Genomic DNA, 25,897 nt, shown 5'->3' on the forward strand with positions numbered 1-25,897 from the left:
TGGCTGGCCTAGATACATGGCTCAGTATTTTCTTCTCTTAAGGGTCTTGCCACCTCCCCAGGGCTCTAACAAGGAGAAATTTCTCTCTCTTAGCTCTCTGACCCAATAGATAGATCCTGACATTTCAAATGCCCCTCTCCAAAGCTTGTGCCAGAATAGGGTGAGAATAGGTCCCGTTCTCAGGGAACAACTTGCACTTAGGCTCTCATTACACTCCTTTCAACTTTCTTGTTCCCCTTCCAATCCAGGAAATTCATTTCTCATCTCTGTGAAAGGAAATTTTACTATTGTCTATACCAGCACTGTCCAATAGAAATATAATGTGAACCACACATATAATTTGTATTTTTCCAGCAATCACATTTAAAAAAGTAAAGGAATAGGTAAAATTAATGTTTAATGTCTTTTATTTAACTCAAAATATCCAAAATATTATCATTTTAACATGTAATCAATATAAAAATTATTAATAAGATATTTTCCATTTTTTTTACTAAGTCTGAAATCAGTATATATATTTTATACATACAGCACCTCTCACTTTGAACTAGCCACATTTCAGCTGTTCAGTAGTCACATGTGGCTAGAGGTTATTGTATTGAACGGTGCAGGTTTCAGGGTGGATTCTATTTTATTACTCCCCAAAGGGCTAGGCTTTTGAAACTCAAAGACCAAGAAAAGACTCCTTGTTTTTCTATATTCTGTTATATTTCTTTCCAGAAACAATAAGAAAGACCAGCCTAAATGAGGATAGGTGTGATGCTGAGGATGTCTTGGGGTAGGGTATAGGAGGAGAGAAGTGATAGGATAAAAGGAAATATTTGGAAAAACAACCTCTATAAAAATCATCAGTTAAAAATTTTAAAGTAGGCCGGGCGCTGTGGCTCACGCCTGTAATCCTAGCTCTTGGGAGGCCGAGGCGGGCAGATTGCTCAAGGTCAGGAGTTCAAAACCAGCCTGAGCGAGACCCTGTCTCTACTATAAATAGAAAGAAATTAATTGGCCAACTGATATATATATATAAAAAATTAGCCGGGCATGGTGGCGCATGCCTGTAGTCCCAGCTACCCGGGAGGCTGAGGCAGAAGGATCACTCGAGCCCAGGAGTTTGAGGTTGCTGTGAGCTAGGCTGACGCCACGGCACTCACTCTAGCCCGGGCAACAAAGCGAGACTCTGTCTCAAAAAAAAAAAAAAAAAAAAAAAAAAATTTAAAGTATTAGCCTGATACAGTGAGTTTTTAAGAACATAAAAATAGTTATAAGATAGTTGGGAGTAAATTTGTTTGCTATGGGTTTAAAACAATTTCATTAGCAGCTAAAAACTATAATAATATTGTTGTGTACGGTATAACTGCTATAGTAACTAGAAAAAACAATGCAAATGCTTGCAGTGCTATTATTGGGAATAAATCTTATTACTAGGATTAAGGCACAGATAAATTCCATTGGTAGTTAAATCCTGTAATAAAACTGACAGTTTTTACTGAAAAAACCGTAAAACCCAAAGATAAGAATTTTATCACCAGGAAAGATAATAATAATTCAAGCCTATGGTTGAATTTCATAGACTAGAACCTCCATTTTGGGGTTTCTGAAACAATAACTAGAAAAGCTAGTTTATTGAAAATAATTTCTGTCATTTTCAAAACTGTCAAGCAGAAAAGATTTAAAGTTTTTGGATGGCATTTTCCACTTCTTTAGATTCTATCTTCATTTTAAGCTTGATGATATTTAAAGGCAAAATTAAAATTACTTCAAATGTTGAGTTTTCGGTTAAGTATTGATAAAACATTTATAAAATTTTGCAATCAACAACCTGGGTTAAATGTAGAGGACAATTAAAGTAAGTTGCTTCCACAGGTCTATTACATGCAGCTAAGGAAATGATAAATCAAGACCTGGGGATTGAGTGAACAGGGGATTGAAAGGGGCAGAAACACAGTAGACAATCCTGGAAAAAAGAGGACCAGTAGGATGCATATATATATATATGCTAGTAGGTGGGGGAAATGGGGGGGCCTTGAGAAAAAAGTAACTTCTAGCATGACAAGAGATCCCAGCTAATGTATGGCATGAGGAATGGTCATGAGGATTGAGGGTAAGTAAATTCTTAGTAATTATTACAAAATCCTGAGTCTACCTAAATTATTGGTGTTCCACTCTTTGTATCAACTGAGTTAATGGGAGAAGAATAATGTTAAATGTACTGTTTCAGAGTCTTTAGTCCTTGAAGTAGTGATGATTGGTAATAAACCTCTAAATATCTAAATACTAAACAACTAAATATTGCCCAAGCATTCTTGAAGGTCTGTTTAGGTTTTTTCTTGCCTATTTATGTTTGCTACCAAACACAATAGCATACACTATTAGTTACCATTTCACTGTTTACTATGATCCTGGCACTTTATGCACCTATCTTCCATCTTCTCATCATGCCAGAAAGGTAGGGATGATTATTTGTTTTACAGAATAAGCAGCTGGGACTCAGAGAGGTTAAGTAATTTAAGAAGCTGACCATCTGTTTCTGAAACTTTTTCTAAACAGAAACTGTAGCTTTCATGTACTATTAATAGTATTTAACAAAATCAATACTCAGTTGGTATTCAATAATTATTGGCTAAGCAGACCAAAAGATCTTAAGATAGTGTGTATTTAAGGTTCTTCAAAAAATTCAGTTGGTATACAGGTTATTTAAAAAGTTATAGGGGGAAGAAGTAGTTACTTTGTGGGGTCTCTAGGAGATAGCCTTATGAACTTGAGGTAAGCAGCAGAACAATGTCAAGGTCTGCTCTTAATTCCTTCACTTAATCAGTAAACAATTATAACCTTGGTTTCTTCTTAACTACCTCGGTGTCTAGAATGAAAAAGAGAAGAGTTTATATCTAAGACATCTAAGAATGTACATCTTCTAAAAAAGAGCAATCTTATAAGAAACTATCAGTCTCTTGAAATTTTCCACAAATTGAGGAAGATTCCCTAGAGATCTTACTTACTTACTTATTTATTTATTTAAGCTCTGTCACCCTGGCTGGAGTGCAGTGGCATCATCATAACTCACTGCAATCTCAAACTCCCAGGCTCAAGCAATTCTCCTGCCTCTCCTACCTCAGCCTTCCAAGTAACTGGGAATACACACACACACCACCATGCCTAGCTAATTTTTTTTTTTTTCTGTTTTTTTTTGTAGAGACAGGGCCTCCCTATGCTACTCAGGCTGGTCTGGAACTCCTGGCCTCAAGCGATCTGGCCTCTGCCTCCCAAAGTGCTAAGATTAGAGGGGTGAGCCACACTGCACTCTGCCTCTTTTTCTTTTTAAAGAAAGACAGTCATTGTTAAAACTCATTGCTTTTAAGATAATTTCTTTACAATAAAGTCTCTCTCTCTCTCTCCCCTTGAGTAAGGGAAAGAGTATTAAAAGAAACCAGGATGACCACATGAGAAAGTCTGGGAACTTATGAACAGTAATAACCAGGGTGCAAAAACCTTCTGATCATCACATGGGTTATTTGTGAAGGGCAACTTGGATTAAAATAATTTATGATTATTTCTATAAATTAGCCATTAAAAAACTCCATATACTTAAAACCTATTAATGACACAGAATATATTACCATATGAGATCATAATAGCTGTAGGTTGTAGTGACTTAGTAAACCACTCAGGAAGGACATCAGAGAACTCTAAGATGTACAAAAAATAAGAATCAATATAATTATTATGTTTATCTTAATATTTTCGAATTAAGACTGTAGCAAAATAAGTGATATACCTATGCCCTCTTCTGTAAAATGTACAATGTGTTCTTGTGATATTATTAATAGATCACTTTATTTACTGAAAGTGGAAATACAATTAGATACTGAATTCAAGCCTTCCATCTGTCTCCCCATTCCTCCTGATTATTCAATATCTCTCCCTTTTCTCTTGCCCCTAATGTCTACAGATGTGCTCAAATCTCCCTCACCCCTGCCCTCCCTTGCTGTCCCTCAAATAATCCTTCCCTAGATCCTAAAACCTTTCAAGCTACTTTGTCCATGCACACTGCTCTCCATAGAAAGATTAAGAATGACTCTCAGTTGTTTCTAGGGTACATCTTTTCTTTTCACATGTTAACTTCCCTCTCTTTTTCCAAAAAAAGCCCATTGCTTTTTGGGTGCTCTTCTCTGATCATTCCTTCTCAGTCTCTTTCCCAGTTTACTCTGCTAATATTCCTTAAAAGTGAGGATTCCTGGTTGGGTTCCCTGCATGGCTCACACTTGTAATCCTAACACTTTGGGAAGCTGAAGCAAGAGGACTGCCTGAGGCTAGGAATTTGAGACCAGCCTGGGCAACATACTGAGACCCTAGTCTCTACAAATAAATAAAAAATATTAGTTGGGGATGGTAGCCCACCGTATAGTTCCAGCTACCCAGGAGGCTTAGGCAGGAGGACCCCTTGAGCCCAGGAGTTTGAGGTTGCAGTAAGCGAGGCCACTGCATTCCATCCTGGGAAAGTGAGCAAGACGCTATCTCACAAAAAAAAAAAAAAAAAAAAAAAGGTAGGATACCCTTGAAATTTCATTTTTGTCGTCTTTCTCTAAACCAGATAGAGGTCTGTGAGCCACCTAAAATTGAAAACAAATTTTTTTGTTATAGGACACTTTCTCCCCTTTGGGAAAGTGTCTATAACTTTCATATTCTCAAAAGGTCCTTGACTTTTTTTTAACAAGGTTAATTTAAGCACCCCTGCCCTCACAATCTTTCTATTATTTCATCCTTTTTTTTTTTTTGCCTTTAGTCGCCCTTTTTATATGCTAGCCACTCCCAAATCCATCTACAGTTCTTACCAGAGGAAACAGAGACCGACAATGAAAAGGAGAAACCAATATTCAAAGGAATGTTGAAGAATGAGAACAAGAAGAAATTGTACTGTAGAACATTTTGTGTCCAGCTCAATTTACTGAATTCCCCTGAGGACCAATTGACTGAATATTGGACGGTGGGGGGAGGACGGAAGGGGGTACGGGGGAGGGGGGTGATATAGGACTGACAGGATCATTACTTCAGTTTGTCAGGCGAAAATCCCAGGAGGAATTGGGTGAAAACAAGTCTGTGTGTGCAAAAACCCTAGTTGCTAGTGGCGGAGGATCAGGCGCACCCAGGTCCTAGGGTGGAGATGAGAGAACAGGATAGAAACCACAGCAGCCGCACAGCCCACAGCTGCAGCAAAGCCAGCCCCAACCTCTGCTATCACCGTCAGAAACCAGAAAACCCCGCCCGGCACCCAGGGGCGCCTTTGACGGACAGCCGCCTTTCGCAATCACCCTCCAGTTCACTGTAAACACTCCTTACTCCTCCCGCCTACCGTTTCCCTCTCCAAACCAATCAGAGGAATGGGCGGGATTGTCCTTAGTGGGTTCCCATTTTTTTAAAAAGAAGGGTAGACCGTGCGCCGCGTTCCGACTGAGGAAAAACACCTCCAGAGCTCTAGGGCTGGGGGGAGGTGGAGCCCCTCCGATGGGCACGCAAATCTGCCAATGAGATGCCACAGTTGCTCTTAGCCCCGGCCGCCGAGGTGGGCGGGGCATGCGCGGGGCCCGGCCAATGGCGGCCGGGCGGACGGAGGTTGAGCCGCCGTGGGTAGGGTTAGTGTGAGAGGTGCGGCGGGGGAGGTAATGATGATGGTGGCGGAGGAGGAAGGCGGGGGAGGGGGTGCTGGGCGCTGAGCTGCGGCTCTGGCACGGTTTGGTAGGGTGGGGGACGGTCGCGGGGCGATCTGTCAGGGAGGGGGCGGGCGTGAGGGGCGCCGTCCGCCTGAGGGGCTGCAGATTCCGGCTCCCGCGAGCGCTGTGGCTGGCTTGGCTGTTCCATGTGGCTCCGGCGGGGATGGAGGACTCGTTGGCGGTGGCGGCGGCTGCTGCTGCGGCGGCGACGGAGGAGCGGCTCTGAGGAGGGAACGGGGCCAGACTCACCCCGACAGCGGGATTAGAGGTGTGAGGAGGGGGCGGGAGTGGACGAGCGGCGGGGCCGGGGCTTGGGGACCGGGCTGGGGTCTTCAGGCATCGTCCGGGTGACAGGGACCGCGGACTAGCCACCGCCTGCCTCCGCTGGGGGCAGGGGTCTGGGCTCCGTGCGCGTGAGGAGACGAGCCTTGGCGGACTGTTTCCCTGAGGATGGGGGAGGGAGGCACTGCACCCCGCACAGTCCACTTGCCCGGCTGGTCATTGCTTCACGCCCAGGCAGGAGTTTCCATTTCCCTCGGGTTGGCAGCGAAGGTGAAGGGAAGCCCAAGTGGCCTGGAGCCGGGACATTGCTCTCTCTCTGCCTTGAGGTTTCCCTCCACTCCTCCTTCACCATCCATTTCCCCCTGCGAGTGAACAGCAGCATTTCTCCTCGCTCCCTAATTTGTTCTAAGCACATATTGTGGGATTTGAGGCTATTAATTGTTGGCTGAAAAACAAAGTTTATTTTAAAATGCTACACTCCTCCCTCTGTCTGGCAGTGGACATTAAACAGCATCCCTAGACTTTCCCGCTCTCCTCGTCCTTCTGTGATGCTAGGAGTGGGAGGTAGGGCCCCGACTTACTGTCTCTCTTGATTGTTGTTGATGCTGATTACTTGATGTGTTGTTCCATATCTTCAGTGTGAATTGTAATTTCTTCTTTGGTGTCTTGCATCCTTAATGCTACTGGTTTTTGAGGTTGGTGTTTTGGTTCATTGTTTGAAACGTTCAGAGAACTGGGGTGGTCTGTTGCAGTGTTATTTAACATGGGTAGTTAGTCACCTCTCACGCTTCTCTCATATTCTTTCTTGTTTTGTCTTTGTTTTGCTTTTCAGTCCTCCAGAATACACGTCATATAGCCCCTGAGGTGGCATGGTGATGTCTCCATGAGGAAACCTCCTCTCACTCATCCTGTCATGTATATCATACTGTTCTTGACTGAGCCATTCATCTAAGATGGGATTTACCCTGTGAAACAGGGAGAAGACTTACAGACCCCAAACTTCATTTCAAGTTATAGTTGAGTTCTTAGAAGTACAGGCATACATACAAAGCTCCTTTGCTTTGGACCCTCTGCATTATTAAAGCTGCTGTATTGCTAATCCAGAACTGCTCCAGAGTATTGACTGATCATCATGGCTTCAGTCTGGAAGAGACTGCAGCGTGTGGGAAAACATGCATCCAAGTTCCAGTTTGTGGCCTCCTACCAGGAGCTTATGGTTGAGTGTACAAAGAAATGGTAAGATGTGTCTGGGGGCAGAGTTTGCTGTGCTATGGCCTAAACTCACTATGACCTAAACTCTGAGTTTTCTGATAGCAGATTTGCCTTTCTGTAGTCCACAAGTGTGTGGAAGCTGGGTGGGGTGCAGATTACTCTTACAAATACTGTGGTGTACACTGTTGCTGCTGGTACTGTCCCTGTGGGTTTTAATTATTATACTTCATTATGGCTCAGAGGACTGTAACTGTGAGTACACACTAAGTATAGTAGATTTGGTCTTGAGGTCATTCATCATTAGTGTTAGAATAATTTTGATTTTTATAATTTTAAGGAGACAAAGAATGGCTACTGAAATATTGTAAACATATACATATTTTAATATAACATATGCATAAGTTTTAATAGAGTTTTAATGTAGAAGTCTATATTCTTATAGGGTTGTGGTCTTCTATTTTCTTTCTTTTTTTCACTTTTCTTTGCTTAAGATAAAGAATTTTTCATTATTTCATTAATGGAATGCTAGTCCACACAACCTTAGAAATTCTTTTGTTAAATGCTTAGTCAGGCAACTGTATTTTATTTTAATTGCCTAATGGGATACAATTCTTGGTCGGATTTAAGGAAGCAATTAGTAGTGCTGGTCTATGATTTATTTCTTTCCACTTGAACAAAATAAATTTAGGGCTTTCTTTTCACTCCCCTGAATGATAAGCAACAAAAATTCTTATTTAATGAGAGAAAAAAGATAATCTTAAGCAATGGTCCTTTGGGTTTTGATTTATTGAAGCTATTAAGTAGCATTACAGCAAAATAAGTCCATTTCTTTGTCCACAAGGATTATAATCTCATGTCTGTAATAACTTCTCTTTTTAATATCCTTTTTATTAGATGAAAAAATAGCCTGCTCTCTATTCTAGAACTCTTATAGCATATTTGAATTTTATTTGGAAACTAGTTTCTGAATGCTTTTCTCTTGAACTTGTTAGGAAAGTTATTTTAAAATCAATTCAAGAAATTCATGCACTGATTACCTACTTTATACTGGGCACTGTGGGTTTAGAGTCCAATATGACATAATCCTAACCCTCAAGGAGTTTACAGTCCATTGTAAGGACAGTCATGTAAATAAATTCACTGTGATAGGTGCAATAATATAAATATAAATATATATGATGTAGGGATTTTAATCTGTCTCCATCTAGTTGGGTATCTTTAGGGACAGATAATTTAACTTCTCTCTGAATCAGTGTCCATATCCACAATGATCATAATGGTACCACTTCATAGGAAGGGTAATTATGAAGATTAAATGAGTTAATACATGTAAAATGCTTGGAACAGTGTCAGGGACATAGGAAGTGCCCAATAAATGCCATTATGTACAGAGTTGGGATTGGGGAAAATAGTCAGCTTTTTAAGCATAGGAGGTAGGGTTTTGGGTTGACTTCCTGGGATCTGAGCTGGGTTTTGAAAGATTCATAATAGTGTCTAAGAAGCCAAGGGGAAGAAGTGAAGGACTTTCTAGACTGTAGCAACAACCATGCAAAACCATGGAGGCATTAAATAACGTGGAGTGTTCTGGAAATTCAAACAGTGTAGTTTGATATTGTTGGGGCTTAAAGTGTAGGATGGAGGTGTGCAGGGGGATATGAAGTGTGAGAATCAGGCAGGACTTAAAACATGGAAAGTTATGTGCTGTTATAAATGGCTTGGTCTTTATTCTGTGGGTGATAGGGACCTAGTGAAAGGTTTTGAGCAGAAGTGACATTAGATTTGCTATTGGAAAATCACCAGGACAACAGTAGAGTGAGGATCATAGTGGAAAGGGTGACTGGAAGCAGTGATTTTAGGGTAGCTGTTGCAGTAAACAAGGGGAGAAAAAAGGCGTGGAGTAAGGTATCAAAGGGAATAGAGAGCATTGCTTGAAGGAACACTTAGAACACAAAATGAATTGGACTTGGTGGTCATTTCAATTGGAGATCTGAGAAGGATGGGGATGAAGGAGAAGAAAAGGTCTAGATTGACATTCACATTTCTGCCTTGGAAGACTGAGTGTATTATTTAACCAGGAAAGGGAAATACATGTAGAAGGTCCTGATTATAAGTATTTTTTAACTTGGCAGTATACCTGGAGCATCACGTTTAAGATAGTTAAATTTGAATATCTTTTCTTAAGGGAATTAGAACATATCAGGTGTTTCATGAGTTAGAAAATCAGTTTCTTCCTCACAATTTGCAACATCCATGGAATTTTTTCCCTTTGAGCTTTTTAATAATTTAAATTATTAATTTTTAAATAACAATTTAAGTTATTGCTACTGTGTCCCAAGGTGAATGCAACAGTGAAAATTTAACTTGATTACAATTTAATAGATGATACGATTACTCTTAGTGATGGCCATTATGGTGCCTCTGTTAAATTAGATCTTTTGGTAGGATCTGGACATAACACTAGAAGCATTTGGATGTTCTCTTAGAATTTTCAGGCATATAGTTCTAAATGTTTTGAATTTTTTCTTGCACTCATTTACAAATATAAATAACACATTGACTGCCACACTAGAAAAAAATTTTTTTCCTTGGGGCTGGCATGTTTTATTATGAAAATAGAATAAAAACTTTGAAAACAAAATGATCCTTTCTAATTTTTATTAGTATATAGTAATATAGATTAATTAATTAATATAGATTAATATAGATCATTTCTAATTTATTGAAAGATTTTTTTTTATTGTGTTTTGTGCCTGAGTTATATGCAACTTGAAAAATAGTTCACGTGGCTCCCAAGGTGAAGAGACATGTGAGTTACATATGCTTCACAAGGCCCTGGACTTGAAACTAGTATGAGCTAAATACAACTCACATGGCAATTAATGTGCTAAAGCTAACAAGGTAATAGTACCCAAAGAATAACGTATCTGTTTGAGGTACTGAAATTTTATTTATAAGTGGGTCTTTAAATAGAGCTTTAAAATATTTTAATCATGTAAAATTTTGTTGTAATTATTTTTAATTAATTGTCCTTTTGCTTACAGTACTTGGATATATATTAGGCCCAATTAATACCCCTATATCCGATAGTTTTCTTTTTTCTTGTGTGTATTTTTTTTCCATTCCTCATTTTGATTCTTGTGAGAAGTCTTAAATTATTGGATATGTGTATGTGCTGAATTAGAATCTATTTAAAGGACCTAAGAATAAAAACAGACTTGAGCACTTAGTAAGAACATTTTTTTACCATTTACTTTTACATTTTAGGTATTATTTTGAGAGTATGGAAGAATAAAAGGAGAGGAGAGAAATCTAGAGATGATGATTGAATAAAAGGAAAGACGCATCAGTAATAGCATTGAAGATAAATTGCAAGTGTTAAGAAAATTAATCTGGTATAAAAAGAACAGTTTATATTCCATTGGGATTACCTTTGGAGGTAACTTGTGTACATAGGTGCCATTGCCTTTTAGAACCTTGCTACTTAAAGTGTTTTCTGAGAACCAGGAGCATTTGCAATGCCTGGAACCTGTAAGAACTGCTGATTCTCAAGCCCTGCCATAGGCCTACTGAATCAGAATTGGCATTTTGACAGGATCCACAGTATGCATATTTGAGTTTAGGAAGCAGTATTTTAATATAGTATTTTCAACCTTACCAAGTACCCATTCTTGATTCCAAGATAAAGTATGTTAAAGATATACTGACATACACTGACTTCTACATGAATTTGAAACAAAGGATTGAAGATGGTAGATAGGAAAGGATTCAGGAAAGGAACAGTGTGTTAATGGTAATGAAAGGTATGGTCTCCAAGGGAGAATGTATTGTTTCTGTGGCCAGGGAGACAAGAAACATTTGCCATGTTCTCTTGTCATGGCCACAGTGCATGACGCTGTACATGACAGATAACAGGATGAAGGTAGGAGTTTAAGGATCCTTTCTTTTTGGTATCTAGGCCATGAGCAAACTCCTAGTACCTTACTTTTGAACAAAGATGGATCCTGTAGATTAGAGGGTTTGGGATTTCTGCTTTCACAAACTACTTTTCTTTATTGTTTCATAGTATTTTGCCTTTGCCCTGGCTGATATGGAGTGTTTCTTTACTTACTTCAACAGGGTCTCTTTTCTGATTCTTTCAGGGTACAATGGTTCTGGAACTTAGGTCAGGAACAAAAACTAGAAGAACTTTTATTCATTTGAGAGAAGAACAGTATAACATGAGGTCCTATTTCTCATTGCTCCTTGATTGTTACATGAAGGGACTGTAGCAAATTTGGAGATGGTAAGGGTTTCTATCCCCCCAATCTTAATTGTTGTCCTTAGGTCATTTAGTTATTAATCTTCGTTTAACTCATGTAGGCATTGGCAAGTGATAAGACTGGCCTTTGGAGATAAGTTTGAAAGAAAGAGATTGTACTGTCATTTCCCTCTTAGTTTACTTCCTCTGCTGTCCTTTTGTCACCGCCAGGTCTTTAGATTTCTGAGAGAAATCTTTACTGTATGAGTTTTCAAAGGCCATACAGGTGTTTAAGGAAACTTCTCAAAATTTGGCAAGTTGTGATTATGATGATAATTTAACTAGGTTGCAGAATTAAATTTTGGTAAGAGCTCTCTAATATATGATATGAGCCATTATGTATGAACATATATTTTTCATGTATGTGTCTCTTTTATCTACACATATGAATATATTTTATCTATGTGTTTACATTTCTTCCATCTAATTCTTGGTTATGGTAGGAGGACTAAAAGTATTCAGAGTGCTATAAATTTTCCCCAAAAATCATATATTTATTTGTTTCTGATTTTTCTATGTCGTATAAGAATTCCTTTGTGTTGTCTTAAAATTTAATTTTAATTATAACTTATATTTTAAGTAGGTGATACAATCACATGGCTGAAAACTCTAGGGATACAAAAAGGTATATATATCTCCCTGGAAGTAACTCCTTATTTTGTTGTTATTTCATACATCTTTGCAAACCTTGTGACTTCAGGATTTGAAAAGTAAAAAATGTAGCTCTTCCCAGTGTTTAAGTTTGTGACAGTAGCCTATTAGATAAAATGTAAACTCCTTAATCTGATGTTGCAGGCTCTCTGTAACTGATCCCAGTTTAATTTTCCTATTGGACATTAGAAGGCTATGTGTACTTTAATTGTTAACTTGAATTTATGAAAGCCAAATTATATTGAGAAGTATTCATTTTAGATCTAATTCTTTGGGTGGCTTAAGCATTTCTCTGTTGACTGTTTAATGGAGTGATATACAGGTATGTGAACCTTATATAAAGAACCTTTTGAAATAATTTTTTTAAAAAAGAAAAAGGAATTAGATGGAAACAAGCTTTGGTGTGTTTTGTGGAATATGAACTGTTATGAGTAAAAGTGGGAGTTAGGTATGTTAGTTCAGAGGCTATTGCAGTAGTCCAAGCAGCAAAGTGGGAGATGATGAGATATATGTGGATAACACACACACACACACACACACACACACACACCCCTTAATACTCAACCACTATCATATTTTATTGAGGAATAATGTACATTTTTGCATACAGTAAAATGCATCTATTTTAAGTGTACAGTAAAATGCATCTATTTTAAGTTCAATGGATTTTGACAAATGTATGTACCCATGTTACTGGAAAAATCAGTTTTTTGAAGGCATAGTTGACAGGACTTACTGTTGAATTAGGAATGATCTAAGTAAGAGAAGCATCAGTAATGACTGTAGGTTTTTGGCCTGAGCAACCAGGTGAATGTAATATTAATTACAGGATGGGGGAACACTTGAGGAAAAAGTTTGGTATGAAGGAGAAACAATAATTCTATTTTGCTTTTCTTAAAGTTTGGGACATTCAGATGGAGACCTTAATTAAGCAGTTAATTATAAAAGTCTCAAACTCAGGGGATAGAAGAGGTTGGAGCCTCTTAGTATGTAGCTATAGCCCCATAATTAGAAATACTACCTACATACTACATACTACAGAACTACATACTGTATACTACATACTACAGAAGAGGACTATGAGGACTGAACCTTGAGGCACTTCTGCATAGAGAGGTGAGGAAGAAGAGGAGGAGCCAACAAAGGAGACTGAAAACAAGCAGTAGTGAGGTAGGAGGAAAGTTAGGAGAGCGTGTTTTCCAAGACACAAGTGCAAAAAATCTATCAAGAAGGGAATGTTTGGCTGTGTCAAATACTGTTGAGAGATTGAGCAAGATGATCAGTGGATTTGGCAAGGTGGAAAGAGCTGATGATTTTGAGGAATGGTGTCAGTGGAGTGCTGGGAGCGAAAGCTTGAGTAAGTTGGGTTAGAGGAAAGGAAGTGGTCATAGTGAGTTTAGGTGATTTTCTTGGAGAATTTTGCTACAAAACTGAGAACTAGGTAGCAGCTGGAGAGAGACAGGGTTCAAGATATATTTTTTGCTTGGCAGATACTACAGCATGTTTGAATGCTGATGGAAATGCTCAGTAGAGAAGGAAAAACCTGTGATGTGGTGGGAGAGGAGGTAACCTAAGGAGAAAAGTCTGAGTGAGAGAAAGAGAAGAGGATCCGACATACAAGTGGAAAAGCTAAGCTTAAGTAGAAGTAGAGACAATTCATTGTTATCAGTAGAGAAGGTGCAACATGGGTAGAGAAGCAGGTAAGTTGGTGGATTTGCTGAGGTAGGATGTGGACATTCTCTTTCTCAGGGAAATAATATAAGACATCATCAGCTGAGAGGAAGGTGACAGAGTTGCTGAAGGACTGAAAGAAGGTATATGAAATTGTCAAAGTGAGAATGAAGTGACTAGGGAAATGTGGGAGGATTGCTAGGTAGTGCTGAGTACCTTCTTAACTTTGTGATCATAAATTTAAAGTGAATGCAACCAGCCAGTTTGCATATTTTAATCCAACTATGTTCAGTACTTGGGTACAGCATGGAATAGGCAGAGTTGGATTTGACCAAGATTGACTTTTGTTAGGAATGTATAACTGAGGGAAATACAAAGAGATTGAGAACAAATGTACAGGAGTAGTTATACTATGAACCATGGAATATAAGCTGGAAAAGAAGGAAGATACGGACATGAAAGGTGGGACAGGCAGTGAAGCAGTAAAGAGAATAATGCTTTCAAGTACTTAAAGAGGTTGAAGAAGAATTGTTGGGGTTGGGATACCAGAGTGAGTGAGCTGGAAAGATGGGAGGTGGAAGTCAGAGTGAGATGATTAGTTGTGGAGGATGTGGTTAATGTTATGATAAGATATAGGTGGTGTCTCCTTGGATCATATATGCTTATGAGTTTAAAAAATGAGGATATATCCCAATATATTTTTAACTAATATGTTGTATACATTAAATATGAGCATACCTTAATGTCCTTTTAAAGAAATAAATAAAATTATGTAGAATTTCTTCCTGTATTTGAATGGATCATCTTTTGCATCTTCTAGGTACTCCCATTCCTCTTTAGAGACTGTAGCTGTTAGTATGTGATCATGACAGTTGGTGGTTGAGATAGAATGGAGGAAAAGATTTTTGGAAGTAAAATGGTGTCAAGGAATTTAGAGGCCAAGGTATGGGACAGATTATCCATGTGGCTCTTGAAGTTGCCAAGAATAATGGGAGGAGAAATGTTTAAGACAGGGAGTCATTTGCTAAAATCTTTAATGTATGAGGAGAGAGATGAGGTAGCTAAGGATAGATGACAGCAAAATGGAGGTAAGGTAAAAAAGGTATTATTGCCTAGTTTCTAAGCTTGTTTCTAGACGTTAGGTTGCACTAGTTACTATGTTGCGAGTTATGTGAATCTTGAACACCTTTATTGAAACAAAATAGGGCAGTCTTATTTTCCATGTTGTGAATTGTCAAAGTCTTATTCATAATTTTATATTAGTGTCTTATGGACTGACTTTTTTAAAAAATTGGAATTGTTATATATAGTGTTTTATCCAGATTTTAGGTGTTTATTCCATGTAAAGTACAGATTTACAAAATTCAATCGTGTTGGGTTCTTTAAGGAATGTAGCAGAGCCCCTTTATGCCACAATAGGATATCTCTGTGTTTACATCACGCTTGCCTTGGCACATGACTCAATATGCCTCTAGATCAGGAGTTGGCAAACTCTGTCCTGATTCAAGCCGACTCTTTTGTAATTAAAGTTTTATTGGAATACAGCCATTTTCTCTTGTTTACATATTGTCAATGGTGGGTTTTATACTACAATGGCAGAGTTAAGTAGTTGCTACTTAGATTGGGTGGCTGCGGAGTTTAAAATATCTACTGTCTGGCCCTTTAAGAAAATGTTTACTGACCCTTACTTTAAATCTTTGGAGTTACTGCAGCTAGTGTTTAAGGAATCTACAGTCTAGTACCTTTCTGTCTTCTCTATGTTCAACCTTTAAACCATTGTTATAGTTTTACTGTAGTCTATGTAAACAGCAGAAGAGAGGAGAGCCCATTAATTGTTCCTGTTTTTCAACCCTAAAGAAAGAAACTTTAGAATAACATTGGAGAACATTCATGTCTGTGTATGTACAAAATATATACTTTCTGGCTATGTGACCTTGGGCAAATTACCACTTAGTACCTCATCTATAAAATGGAGATGGTAATAACAGTGCTTTCAGCGTAGTGTTGTTTTTATGATTAAGTGAGATAATGCCTGTAATAAAGGGATTAGAACAGTGTCTGACATATAGTAGGCACTCAGTAAATGTTACCCATTATTATTATCTTTATGTGTTGATCTAAGCAATGAGTGATGAAGAGATCTAGAGAGAATGGGTAGTAGGTGAAGAAAAGACTGAAAATATAACCTGAACAGTTAGGAGTGTTAAACATGAGCTCGCACAGAAGGTAGGAGTGACCAGAGAGGTAGGAGTAAACCAGGGAGCATGCTAGCGGTTGTCCAGTGCCCAAGTAAGCTAAGTTTTGACAATACTTTCGCTTTTGGGAAGAGGAACTACATATGTTTGTATTGGTAGCAAAATGAATCCATATGGTTTTATAACTTTTTTATAATCATTTTAAGTAAGTATAGGGCTAAGGAAACTAAATTCCACCAAAATTGAATGAATTTGCTGGCATGTGGGTATGTGTATCTCTGTGTGTGTATGTCCTGTGGTGACAATTTATGATATTTATGATGTATTTCTTTTTGACAGTTTTCTTAAAAAATTTTTTTCCTGTCATGATTTTATTTTTAATTAACCCAGGGAGTAAGTTGTGTCTTTTTGTAGTATAAAAGAAGAAAATATAAGAAGAATGTAATTTTCTTATATTATTTTGCTATCAAGTCTTAGTTTACACATTTTAAAGGTTGATCTTTAAAATGAAATTTTAAGGAATTATATGAAGAAGTTCTCTTTTGATTTAGTTTCATGTTAATTTTGCAATTAAAATGCTCAGGGGGGCCGGGTGGTGGTTCACACCTGTAATCCTATTACTTTGGGAGGCTGAGGTGGGAAGATTGCTCAAGGTCAGGGGTTTAAAACCAGCCTGAGTGAGACCCCGTCTCTACTAAAAATAGAAAGAAATCAATTGACCAACTAAAAATATATATATAAAAAATTAGCCAGGCATGGTGGTACATGCCTGTAGTCCCAGCTTCTCTGGAGGCTGAGACAGTAGGATCACTTGAGCCCAGGAGATTGAGGTTGCTGTGAGCTAGGCTGATGCCATGGCACTAGCCTGGGCAACAAAGTGTGACTCTGTCTCAAAAAAAAAAAAAAAAAAAGAAAAGAAGAGAAAATGCTCAGGGAACTAAGTTAAATTGAGGCATTTCTAGAAATGTGCTATTGATACATCAAATGTGTTTGTTCTAATTTTGTGGGAAATTTCAACAAAAGAGCCACTGAAGTTGTTCACTGCATGATATAAAAATAATTTCAGTGTGCTAAAGCAAAAATTACATAAAGCATTTTGAACTGAATGCTCAACAGGGGTGTTCATATTCTGCATCAGGACTTCTGCATATTTGTTAAAAGGAGTAGAACTGAGTTTGTGAAATGGGGGCAGTGAAATTACGGTAGGATGTCATCATATATGGTATTTGTCTTATTGGTCACTGTTATAGTGATATTTTTAGGCAGCTTTGCTAACAGTCATATGAAGATTTTCTTTGATAAGTTTGGTCTACTAAAAAATTTCCTGGTTTTATTAATGCCAGTATTGCTATTTTGAAGTAGTTTTAATAAAACTTAAAAACCTATAAGGCTGGGCCCTGATGACTCACACCTATAAGTGAGCACTCTGGGAGACTGAGGTGGGAGGATGGCTTGAGATCAGGAGTTTGAGACCAGCCTGAGCAAGAGTGACACCCTGTCTCTACAAAAAAAAAAAAATAGAAAAAATTAGCTGGGGGTGGGGGTGGGCGCCTGTAGTCCAGTTACTTGGGAAGGAGGCTCTATTGAGCCCAGAAGTTTGAGGTTGCAGTGAGCTATGATGACACCACTGTACTACAAGCTGGGCAACAGAGCAAGGCTCTGTTTCAAAATAAAATAAAACAAAACCCAAAATCTTATAAAGATTGACTTTAACTCAAAGAAGGTTTCACTTTAAAAGTTGATACCGTGCCTACGTCCAAAAGAGTTTGTCAGCTTAAGAATTTAAAATAACACTATGTTGACTAATTTAGGAATATAAATAGAACAGTGATAGTCTTAAAGGACCAGAGAGAGTACGCATTATTAATACTAGGCAATTGAGAGGAGTGGATTGCTACTATTGGACACTGGATTTGGTTATGAGTTAAGTAGTAGCTGAGGCAAAAAGAGAAGCACACTGGCTCATGTAAGAGACCTTCTGGCTAAAGAAAGTATATAAATTTGTTTGCAGAGACTTTTCTTAGAACTTAATCTAGAAAAGATTTTTATTATTAAAAAAAGTATATGATGTTAGATAAAATCTCCAATGACAAAAGATGCAGAACTGTTAAATTGAATAGTATTTATGTTAACCCTTTATGAAGACCCTTTATGAGAGAAGCTGGCTGAGGAGCCAAATTTTCTGATCGTCCAATTTAAACTAAGAGTACAACGTGGAAAATTTAGAAGAATGGATATTTAACATAAGTCATCTAGTTCTGTGTTGTCCAATACAGGGGCAACTAACTATATATTTGCCTATTTATATCTAAATTTAATTTACACTGAATTTAATTTAAAGTGCCATTCTTCAGTTATGGTAGCTACATTTCAAGTGCTCACTAGCCATAGTGGCTAGGGGCTACCATCTTGGACAGAGCAAGTATGGAATATTTACATCATCACAAAAAGTTTTGTTGTACAGTGCTGATTTAGCTGTTGTTTCCCAAACTGACTAATATTTAGAATTGCTGAGGTGCTTTGCAACTGTGGAGATTTCCACATCCCTTAGAAGGTCTTGATTCTGTAGGTCTGTGATGGTACTGACAAATTTGTCATTTTAGAAGTTTCCAGGTTGCTTAAGAACATCAAGTTGGGTTTTAGAACTCTACATTTGATTCTCTAATATCTGTCTGAAGCAAAGAGTTGCTGGATGACAATTCCTATTGATACTCAGAAATGTTTATTAAGTTAAAATTTTGAATTGAATATTCTTCCAGTGGTTCAGCTAAATTTGTGAGATTATATATTATATTTTTTTTAGTTAAATGTGAGAGCAATGTATTTTAGCTATGCCTCATATATAGCTGTCAAATTTATATAAACACTTGGATAGATTCATTCATTCATTTAAAGACAAGACTAGTTCTCTTCCATATAAGCAAAGACTGTTAAGAGCTAACTAAAGGTAGAGTAATATTTTTTTAAGAAAAGTTTTGAATCTTATCAAGTACTTGCATTTTTATTGTACTTCAGGCAGCATCACTAGATCTGCTCATTTTTTATGCTGAATTATGCCTTAATTTTCACTTTGATTTTTCTGTTGCCACTGCCTTGGTTCCATCCTTTGCTATCTTTTGCCAAGGCCCCATGGTTCCCAAACTGTGTCAAGGAGCCTAAAGGCACTGTAGAGAACTCCCAGGGGTGCCAAGAGATGCTTGAAAGTTTTGGAGGAAACATAGCAGTATCTGTCGGAAATCACACAAACTATAGTCAGCCCTCGTTATCTATGGGTTCCACATCTGTGGATTCAACGAACTGTGGGTGGAAAATAATTCGGAAAAAAAAATTGTGTCATTACTGAACATGTGCAGACTTTTTTTCTTGTCATTATTCCCTAAGCAATACAGTGTAGCAACTATTTACATAGCATTTACATTGTATTAGGTATTATAAGTAATCTAGAGATGCTATAAAGCAGTGGTCCTCAACCTTTTTGACACCAGGGATAGGACCAGTTTCATGGAAGACAGTTTTTCCATGGATGGGGGCTTGAGGGGATGATTCAAGTGCATCACATTTATTGTACAAGCAAATCTCTCCGTTAATGATAATCTGTATTTGCAGCCGCCCCCCAGTGCTAACATCACCACCTCAGCTCCACCTCAGCTGTCAGGCATTAGATTCTCATAAGGAGTGAGCACTCTAGATCTCTCGCATGCGCAGTTTACAGTAGGGTTCTTGCTCCTATGAGAATCTAATGACACCACCGATTTGACAGGAGGTGGAGTTCAGGTGGTGATGAAAGCTGCCATCACTGATCTGACAGGCGGTGGAGCTCAGGCAGCGATGCAAGTGAAGGGAAGTGGCTGTAAATACAGATGAAGTTTGGCTTGCTTGCCCGCTGCTCACTTCCTGCTGTGCAGCCTGTTCCTAACAGGCCACCGACTAGTACCGGGTGTTGGTGATTGGGATTAGGGATGATGGCTTTAAAGCATATCGGAGGATGTGCATGGGTTATATGCAAACACTATATCATTTTATATCAGGGACTGAGCATCCCCAGATTTTGGTATCCTTGGGAAGTCCTGGAACCAATCCCCCACAGGTACCAAGGGACAACTGTACTAGCTTGAAATAGTTCAGTCTCAAAATTAGATTGCTACATTCCTTTTAATGATACCATAATTTTGCAAAGCTGGGTTTTGGGCAGTTGCTGTGACAAAAAGCAGGTATGTAGTGAAAATCTGTGTGGAACAGGAAATGAGGGAGGCAGTGTCCAATGTGATTCTCAGGTTTGAGAAGTTGTACAGTGTTCAACACAGGTGCTAAGTTTTTAGGATATATATCCTTCTTAAGTTGTTTGGACCTGAATATTTAATAGACAGAATGGTTAGATATTTCTTTTGGCCTGGGGTGGAGGAGTCTGTGAAAAAATTACCAAGTCTTAAGGGCCTTGTAAACCCAGAAAGTTTGGGAACCTCTGGTGTAGGCTTTTGTGATAGCCCTTAATGCTTTCCTACCCTCTTCTCATCCTTTGCCTATATTACTGCCATAATTATCCTTTTACAATGAACCTTCTTTATGTAGTTCCTGTTTGTTTATTGGATATACTTAGTATGATAATTTAACCTTTTAAATATGTCCTTATTCTATTTTACTAGTCTTCTTCCTACCATTTTCCTTAAAACTCTGAAATTTTGTTTACCACATGCGAATAATCTCTCTCAAGCTTTATTTTTTATTCTTCTCTTTCCCTCTTCAAAAATAATTAAATACAGAGCCATATAAATAAAACCCTATCTCAAAGTTAAACTTAATTGAAACTGGATTTATTCATGCAATAAGTGGGTCTAGAAATCAAGTTTATGGTTCAGCTTTAATTTGAAGAGTAATTTATAAAATAACTTTTAAAATTTATTTATTTTAAAAACTTTTATTGAAATAATTATAGGTTTATAGAAGAGTTGCAAATGTAGTATAGAGAGTATTTTTTTTTTTTTTTTGAGACAGAGTCTTGCTTTGTTGCCCAGGCTAGAGTGAGTGCCCTTGCGTCAGCCTAGCTCACAGCAACCTCAAACTCCTGGGCTCAAGCAATCCTCCTGCCTCAGCCTCCCAAGTAGCTGGGACTACAGGCATGCGCCACCATGCCCGGCTAATTTTTTCTATATGTATTAGTTGGCCAATTAATTTCTTTCTATTTATAGTAGAGACGGGGTCTCGCTCTTGCTCAGGTTGGTTTCCAACTCCTGACCTTGAGCGATCCTCCTGCTTTGGCCTCCCAGAGTGCTAGGATTACAGGTGTGAGCCACCACGCCGGGCCTAGAGAGTTCCTATATACCTGTCACCCCGCTTCCTTTGGGTAAAATTCAGGTAAATAAGTTTATAGTTGCCATTCAAAACTAAGAGATCAATGTTAGTGCAATATTATTAAGCAAACTACAGAGTTATTCAAATTTTACCAGTTTTTTCACTAATATCCTTTTTTTCTGTCCAAGGATATAATCCGGTATAGCACATTACATTTAGTAGTCACATCTCCTTAATCTCCTCCAATCTGTGATGGTTTTTTAGTCTTTCTTTGTTTTTCTTGACCTTGATAATTTTGCAGAGTGCTGCGAAAGGTATTTTATAGAAGGTCCCTGAAATTGGGTTTGTTTAATGTTTTTTAAATGATTAGACTGAGGTTACAGAATTTTGGGAAGATACTACAGAGGTAACACATTATATTAAGAGCATGTAATATCAACATGACTTATCACTGGTGGTATTCACCTTTATCACTTAGTCTGTGGAGTTTCTCCACTCTAAAGTGACCATTTTACCCTTCCATTCTCTATTCATTAGAAACCAGTCACTAAATCCAACATACACTCATGGGGCGAATTAAATTCCATCTCCTGGAAGAAGTATCACCTGGAAGGAGAAGTATCAAAGAGTTTGTGAATGTGTTAAAACTACCAGAGAACTAATAAGTTTTTGGAGAGAAATACTTTGAGGTTATGTAGTTATCTTGCCATTATTTAATGTATAGACCTAATTCAAATTTCTCTGATCATCCCAAGAATTCTGCACAGCAAAAGAAGAATTTTTCTTTTTCCCCCTATACCAGGATCTAATCCAGGGTCATATGTTATATTTGATCATATGTTATATTTAGTCATCACATCTCTGTAAACTTCTTAAGAGTTCCTCAGTTTTTGTTCTGACACTTGACACTTTTTAAGTGTCAATTGACCTTGCTTGACACTTTTGAAGAATATTTGATATTTACTCATGATTAGGTTCAGGTTATGAATTTTTGGCAGGAATACCAAAGTGATGCTATGTACTCACTGCATCATATCAGGAGTAACATTGAGTGGTCCCATTATTATTATTACTTATTGTTGAGACAGAGTCTTGCTCTGTTGCCTGGGCTAGAGTGCAGTATGTCTTTATAGCTCACTGCAACCCCGAAGTCCTGGGTTCAATCAATCCTCTTGCCTCAGCATCCCAAATAGCTGGGACTATAGGTGGGGGCCACCATACCCAACTAATTTTCTATTTTTTGTGGAGATGGAGTTATACTTTTCCTCAGGCTGGTTTTGAACTCCTGACCTCAAGCAATGCTCCTGCCTCAGCCTTCCAAAGTGCTAGGATTACAGGGATGAACCACCATGCCTGGCTAGATCGGTCCCATTATTAATGATGTTAATTTTGATCACTTGGTTAAAGTGTTGTCTGCCAGGTTTTTTCATTGTAAAGTCACTGTTTTTTCCTTTGTGGAAAGATTCTTTGAGACTATGTAAATATCCTATTCCTAATCAAACTTTTACCCACTAGTTATAGCATTCAATATGGTTATGTTTTTAATTTGAAATGAGGTTCATTTTTTAAAAATTATTTTACTTTAGAAAATCCCCCTATTCTTGTTGAATTAGTTAATTAATGAAATTTTAATGTGGTTCCCCAAGTAAGAACTATTTTTTAAAAAGGCATATCTCCCTGATCTGGAGTATTATCTTCCCACCTCCCTATCCTTTTCACCTTTTTCCACCCAGCTCCTGAATGTAATTAGTTTCATTATTCTGGGTTCCTTTCTTTTTTATATATATAAACAGATTTATTGAGGTTATAACTCTTGTACTAAACAATTCACCCTTTTCAAGTGTAGGAAAAATCCAATGGTTTTTATTGTATTCCTAGAGTTGTGCAACCACCATCACTGTCTGATTTTAGAACATTTCCCTTATCTCCCCCCAAAGCTCCATACCCATTAGCAGTCACTCTCTATACCTCTTGATCTCATCTCCCTGCCCTGCCCCCAGGCAACCACTAGTCTACTTTCTGTCTTTCTAGATTTGCCTTTTTCAGATTCAAGATTTCCTGTAAATGAAATCATACTGTATGGTCTTTTGTAGCTGGTTTCTGTCAATTAGCTTAATTGTTTCAAGATTCATCCATGTGTAGCATGTATCAATACTTCATTCCTTTTTATTGCTGAAAAATATTCTACTGTATGGATGTATTACATTTTATAATACTTATTCAGTCATCAGTTGATGAATATTTGAGTTGTTTGCACTTGTTGGCTATTATGAATAATGCTGCTATGAACATTTGTGTCGTGGGTATATACCTAGAAGTGAAACTGCTGGGTCATATGGTAACTTTGTTTAACTTTGTTCAGCTGTTTTCCAAAGTGGCTGAATCATTTTACATTCCAACCAGCAATGTATAAAGGTTCTAATTTCTTCACACCCCTTACCAATACATCTTGTTGTCTGTCTTTTTTATTTTAGCCATCCTAGTAGGTGTAAAGTGGCATATGATTGTGGTTTTGATTTGCATTTCTTGAATTGTTGAGCTATGTTTAAGCCATAGTCTTTTCATGTTCTTATTGATCATATGTTTGTTTTCTTTGGAGAAATGTGTACTCTGATCCTTTGGCCATTTTAATTAGAATATTTCTCTTTTTAGTGTTGTAGGAGTTTTTTAATATATTTTGGATATAAGACACTTATCAGATATGTGATTTTCAAATATTTTCTCATTCTGTGAGCTAGCTTTTTACTTCCCTGAAAGTGTTATTTAATGTACAAAGGTTTTAATTTTCATGAAGTCTAATTTATCTATTGATACGTTAATAATGTATCTATTTTTTATTTTGTTACTTGTGCTTTTGGTTTTGTATCTTAGAAGGCTTTGCCTGACTCAAAGTCACAAAGATTTACTCATATTTTTTCTTCTAAGAGTTTTATAGTTTTAACTCTTACATATTGGTGTATAATCTATTATGAGTTAACTTTTGTATATGGCATAAAAAAGGTGTCCAACTTCATTCTTTGGAATGTGAATATCCAGTTGTTCTAGCACCATATGTTGAGTCTGGCCATACTCTTCCTGTATTTCTTCATAAATGAAGAGATGTGTGTACTTTTAAAAAGAATTATTTCTTTTTTCCTGCACAAAAGAGGCAAAACAATACAATCAGTAAGTATTCTTTTTCACTTGATTTTTCACTTAATAGTATATCCTGGAAATCATTCCATATCAATTCATAGAGATCATCCTTATTTTTTCTTTTATAGCTACAAGGTACTATCTTTGTGATATACTGTAGTTTATCTAACTATTCTCCCATGTGTGGGCATTTGAATGGTTCCTAATATTTTTAAAATATAAATAATGTTTTAATGAATAATCTTTATGTTTGGAGGTAGATTCCTAGATATGGGATTGCTGTGTCAAGGAGTAAATATATAATATATGTAGTCTTGTTATATAGTGCCAAATTTCCCTCCATAAGAATTTTATCATTTTGCACTTCCACTGGAAACACATGAGAATGCCTGTTTCCCCACAGCCTTGAGTATCAAATTTGTTTTCTTAATATTTTTGACAAATTAAGAGGTGAGAAATGATATCTTGATGTTGTTTTAATATATACAGGCATACTTGGGAAGGTGTACATTGGAGAAATTACGCGTTCAATTTCAGACCACTGCAGTCAGGTGAATATCACAATAAATCAAATCACACAAATTGTTTGGTTTCCTAGTGAAGAGAAAAGTTATGTTTCCACTACATTGTATTCTATTAAATATACAATAGCATTACGTCTTTAAAAAGTACAAGCCTTAATTAAAATGTACTTTATTGCTAAAAAATTTTAAGGATTTTCTGAGCCTTCATCAGGTTGTAATCTTTTTGCTGGTGGAGGGTCTTGCCTTCATATTGATGGCTGCTGACTGATCAAATTCCAGTTGTTCATTACTTATATATAATGAGGAGTTGACTTTGTGTATTAACCTTGTATCCTCCAATGTTGCTATGATTACTGGTTCGTTTTAGGAGTTTTGGGATTTTCTTTTTTTTGAGACAGGGTCTCACTCTGTTGCCCAGGCTAGAGTGCCATGACATCAGCGAGCTCATGGCAACCTCAAACTCCTGAATTCAGTCAGTCCTCCTGCCTCAGCCTCCTGAGTAGCTGGGACTACAAGGGCGTACCACCACACCCGGCTAATTTTTTCTACTTTTAGTTGCTTGGCTAATTTCTATTTTGAGTAGAGATGGAGTCTTGCTCTTGGTCAGGCTGTTTGAACTTCTGACCTCAAGCGATCCTCCTGCCTCACCCTCTGAGAGTGCTAGGACTACAGGCATGAGCCACTGCACCTGGATGGGATTTTTTGCATTGACAATCATATCATGGGCAAACAAATGCAGTTTTGTTTCTTCCTTCCCAATCTGTATGCCTTTTATTTATTTTTCTTATCTTACTGCATTAGGTAGGACTTTCAGAATGATTTGAATAGGAGTGGTGAGAGCAGACATCGTTGCCTTATTCCTGATCTTAGCAGGAAAGCATCTAGTTTCTCACCTTAAGTATGACATTAGCTGTAGATCTTTTTCACCACGTTGAAGAG

The 25,897-nt window shown here is 37.6% G+C and overlaps 1 protein-coding gene across 14 annotated transcripts in view; it reads left to right on the forward strand.

Annotated features, from left to right (window-relative positions):
* The window catches only part of EHBP1 (EH domain binding protein 1), a 351,096-nt gene that overhangs the window by 8,250 nt on the left and 316,949 nt on the right, over positions 1-25,897 (forward strand). For 7 of the 14 annotated variants that reach the window (XM_012764882.2, XM_012764889.2, XM_012764886.2 and 4 more), the window contains one exon: positions 6,817-7,220. In XM_012764882.2, coding sequence (XP_012620336.1) covers positions 7,117-7,220 — 104 coding nt within the window. In that variant the 5' untranslated portion in view covers positions 6,817-7,116. Of the gene's footprint in view, positions 1-5,556; positions 5,971-6,816; positions 7,221-25,897 lie in introns of those variants that run through there. The other 7 variants (XM_012764885.2, XM_012764893.2, XM_076000827.1 and 4 more) reach the window with 3 other exon arrangements.

The sequence above is a fragment of the Microcebus murinus genome, chromosome 3, assembly GCF_040939455.1.
Source record: "Microcebus murinus isolate Inina chromosome 3, M.murinus_Inina_mat1.0, whole genome shotgun sequence".
Lineage (NCBI taxonomy): Eukaryota > Metazoa > Chordata > Mammalia > Primates > Cheirogaleidae > Microcebus > Microcebus murinus.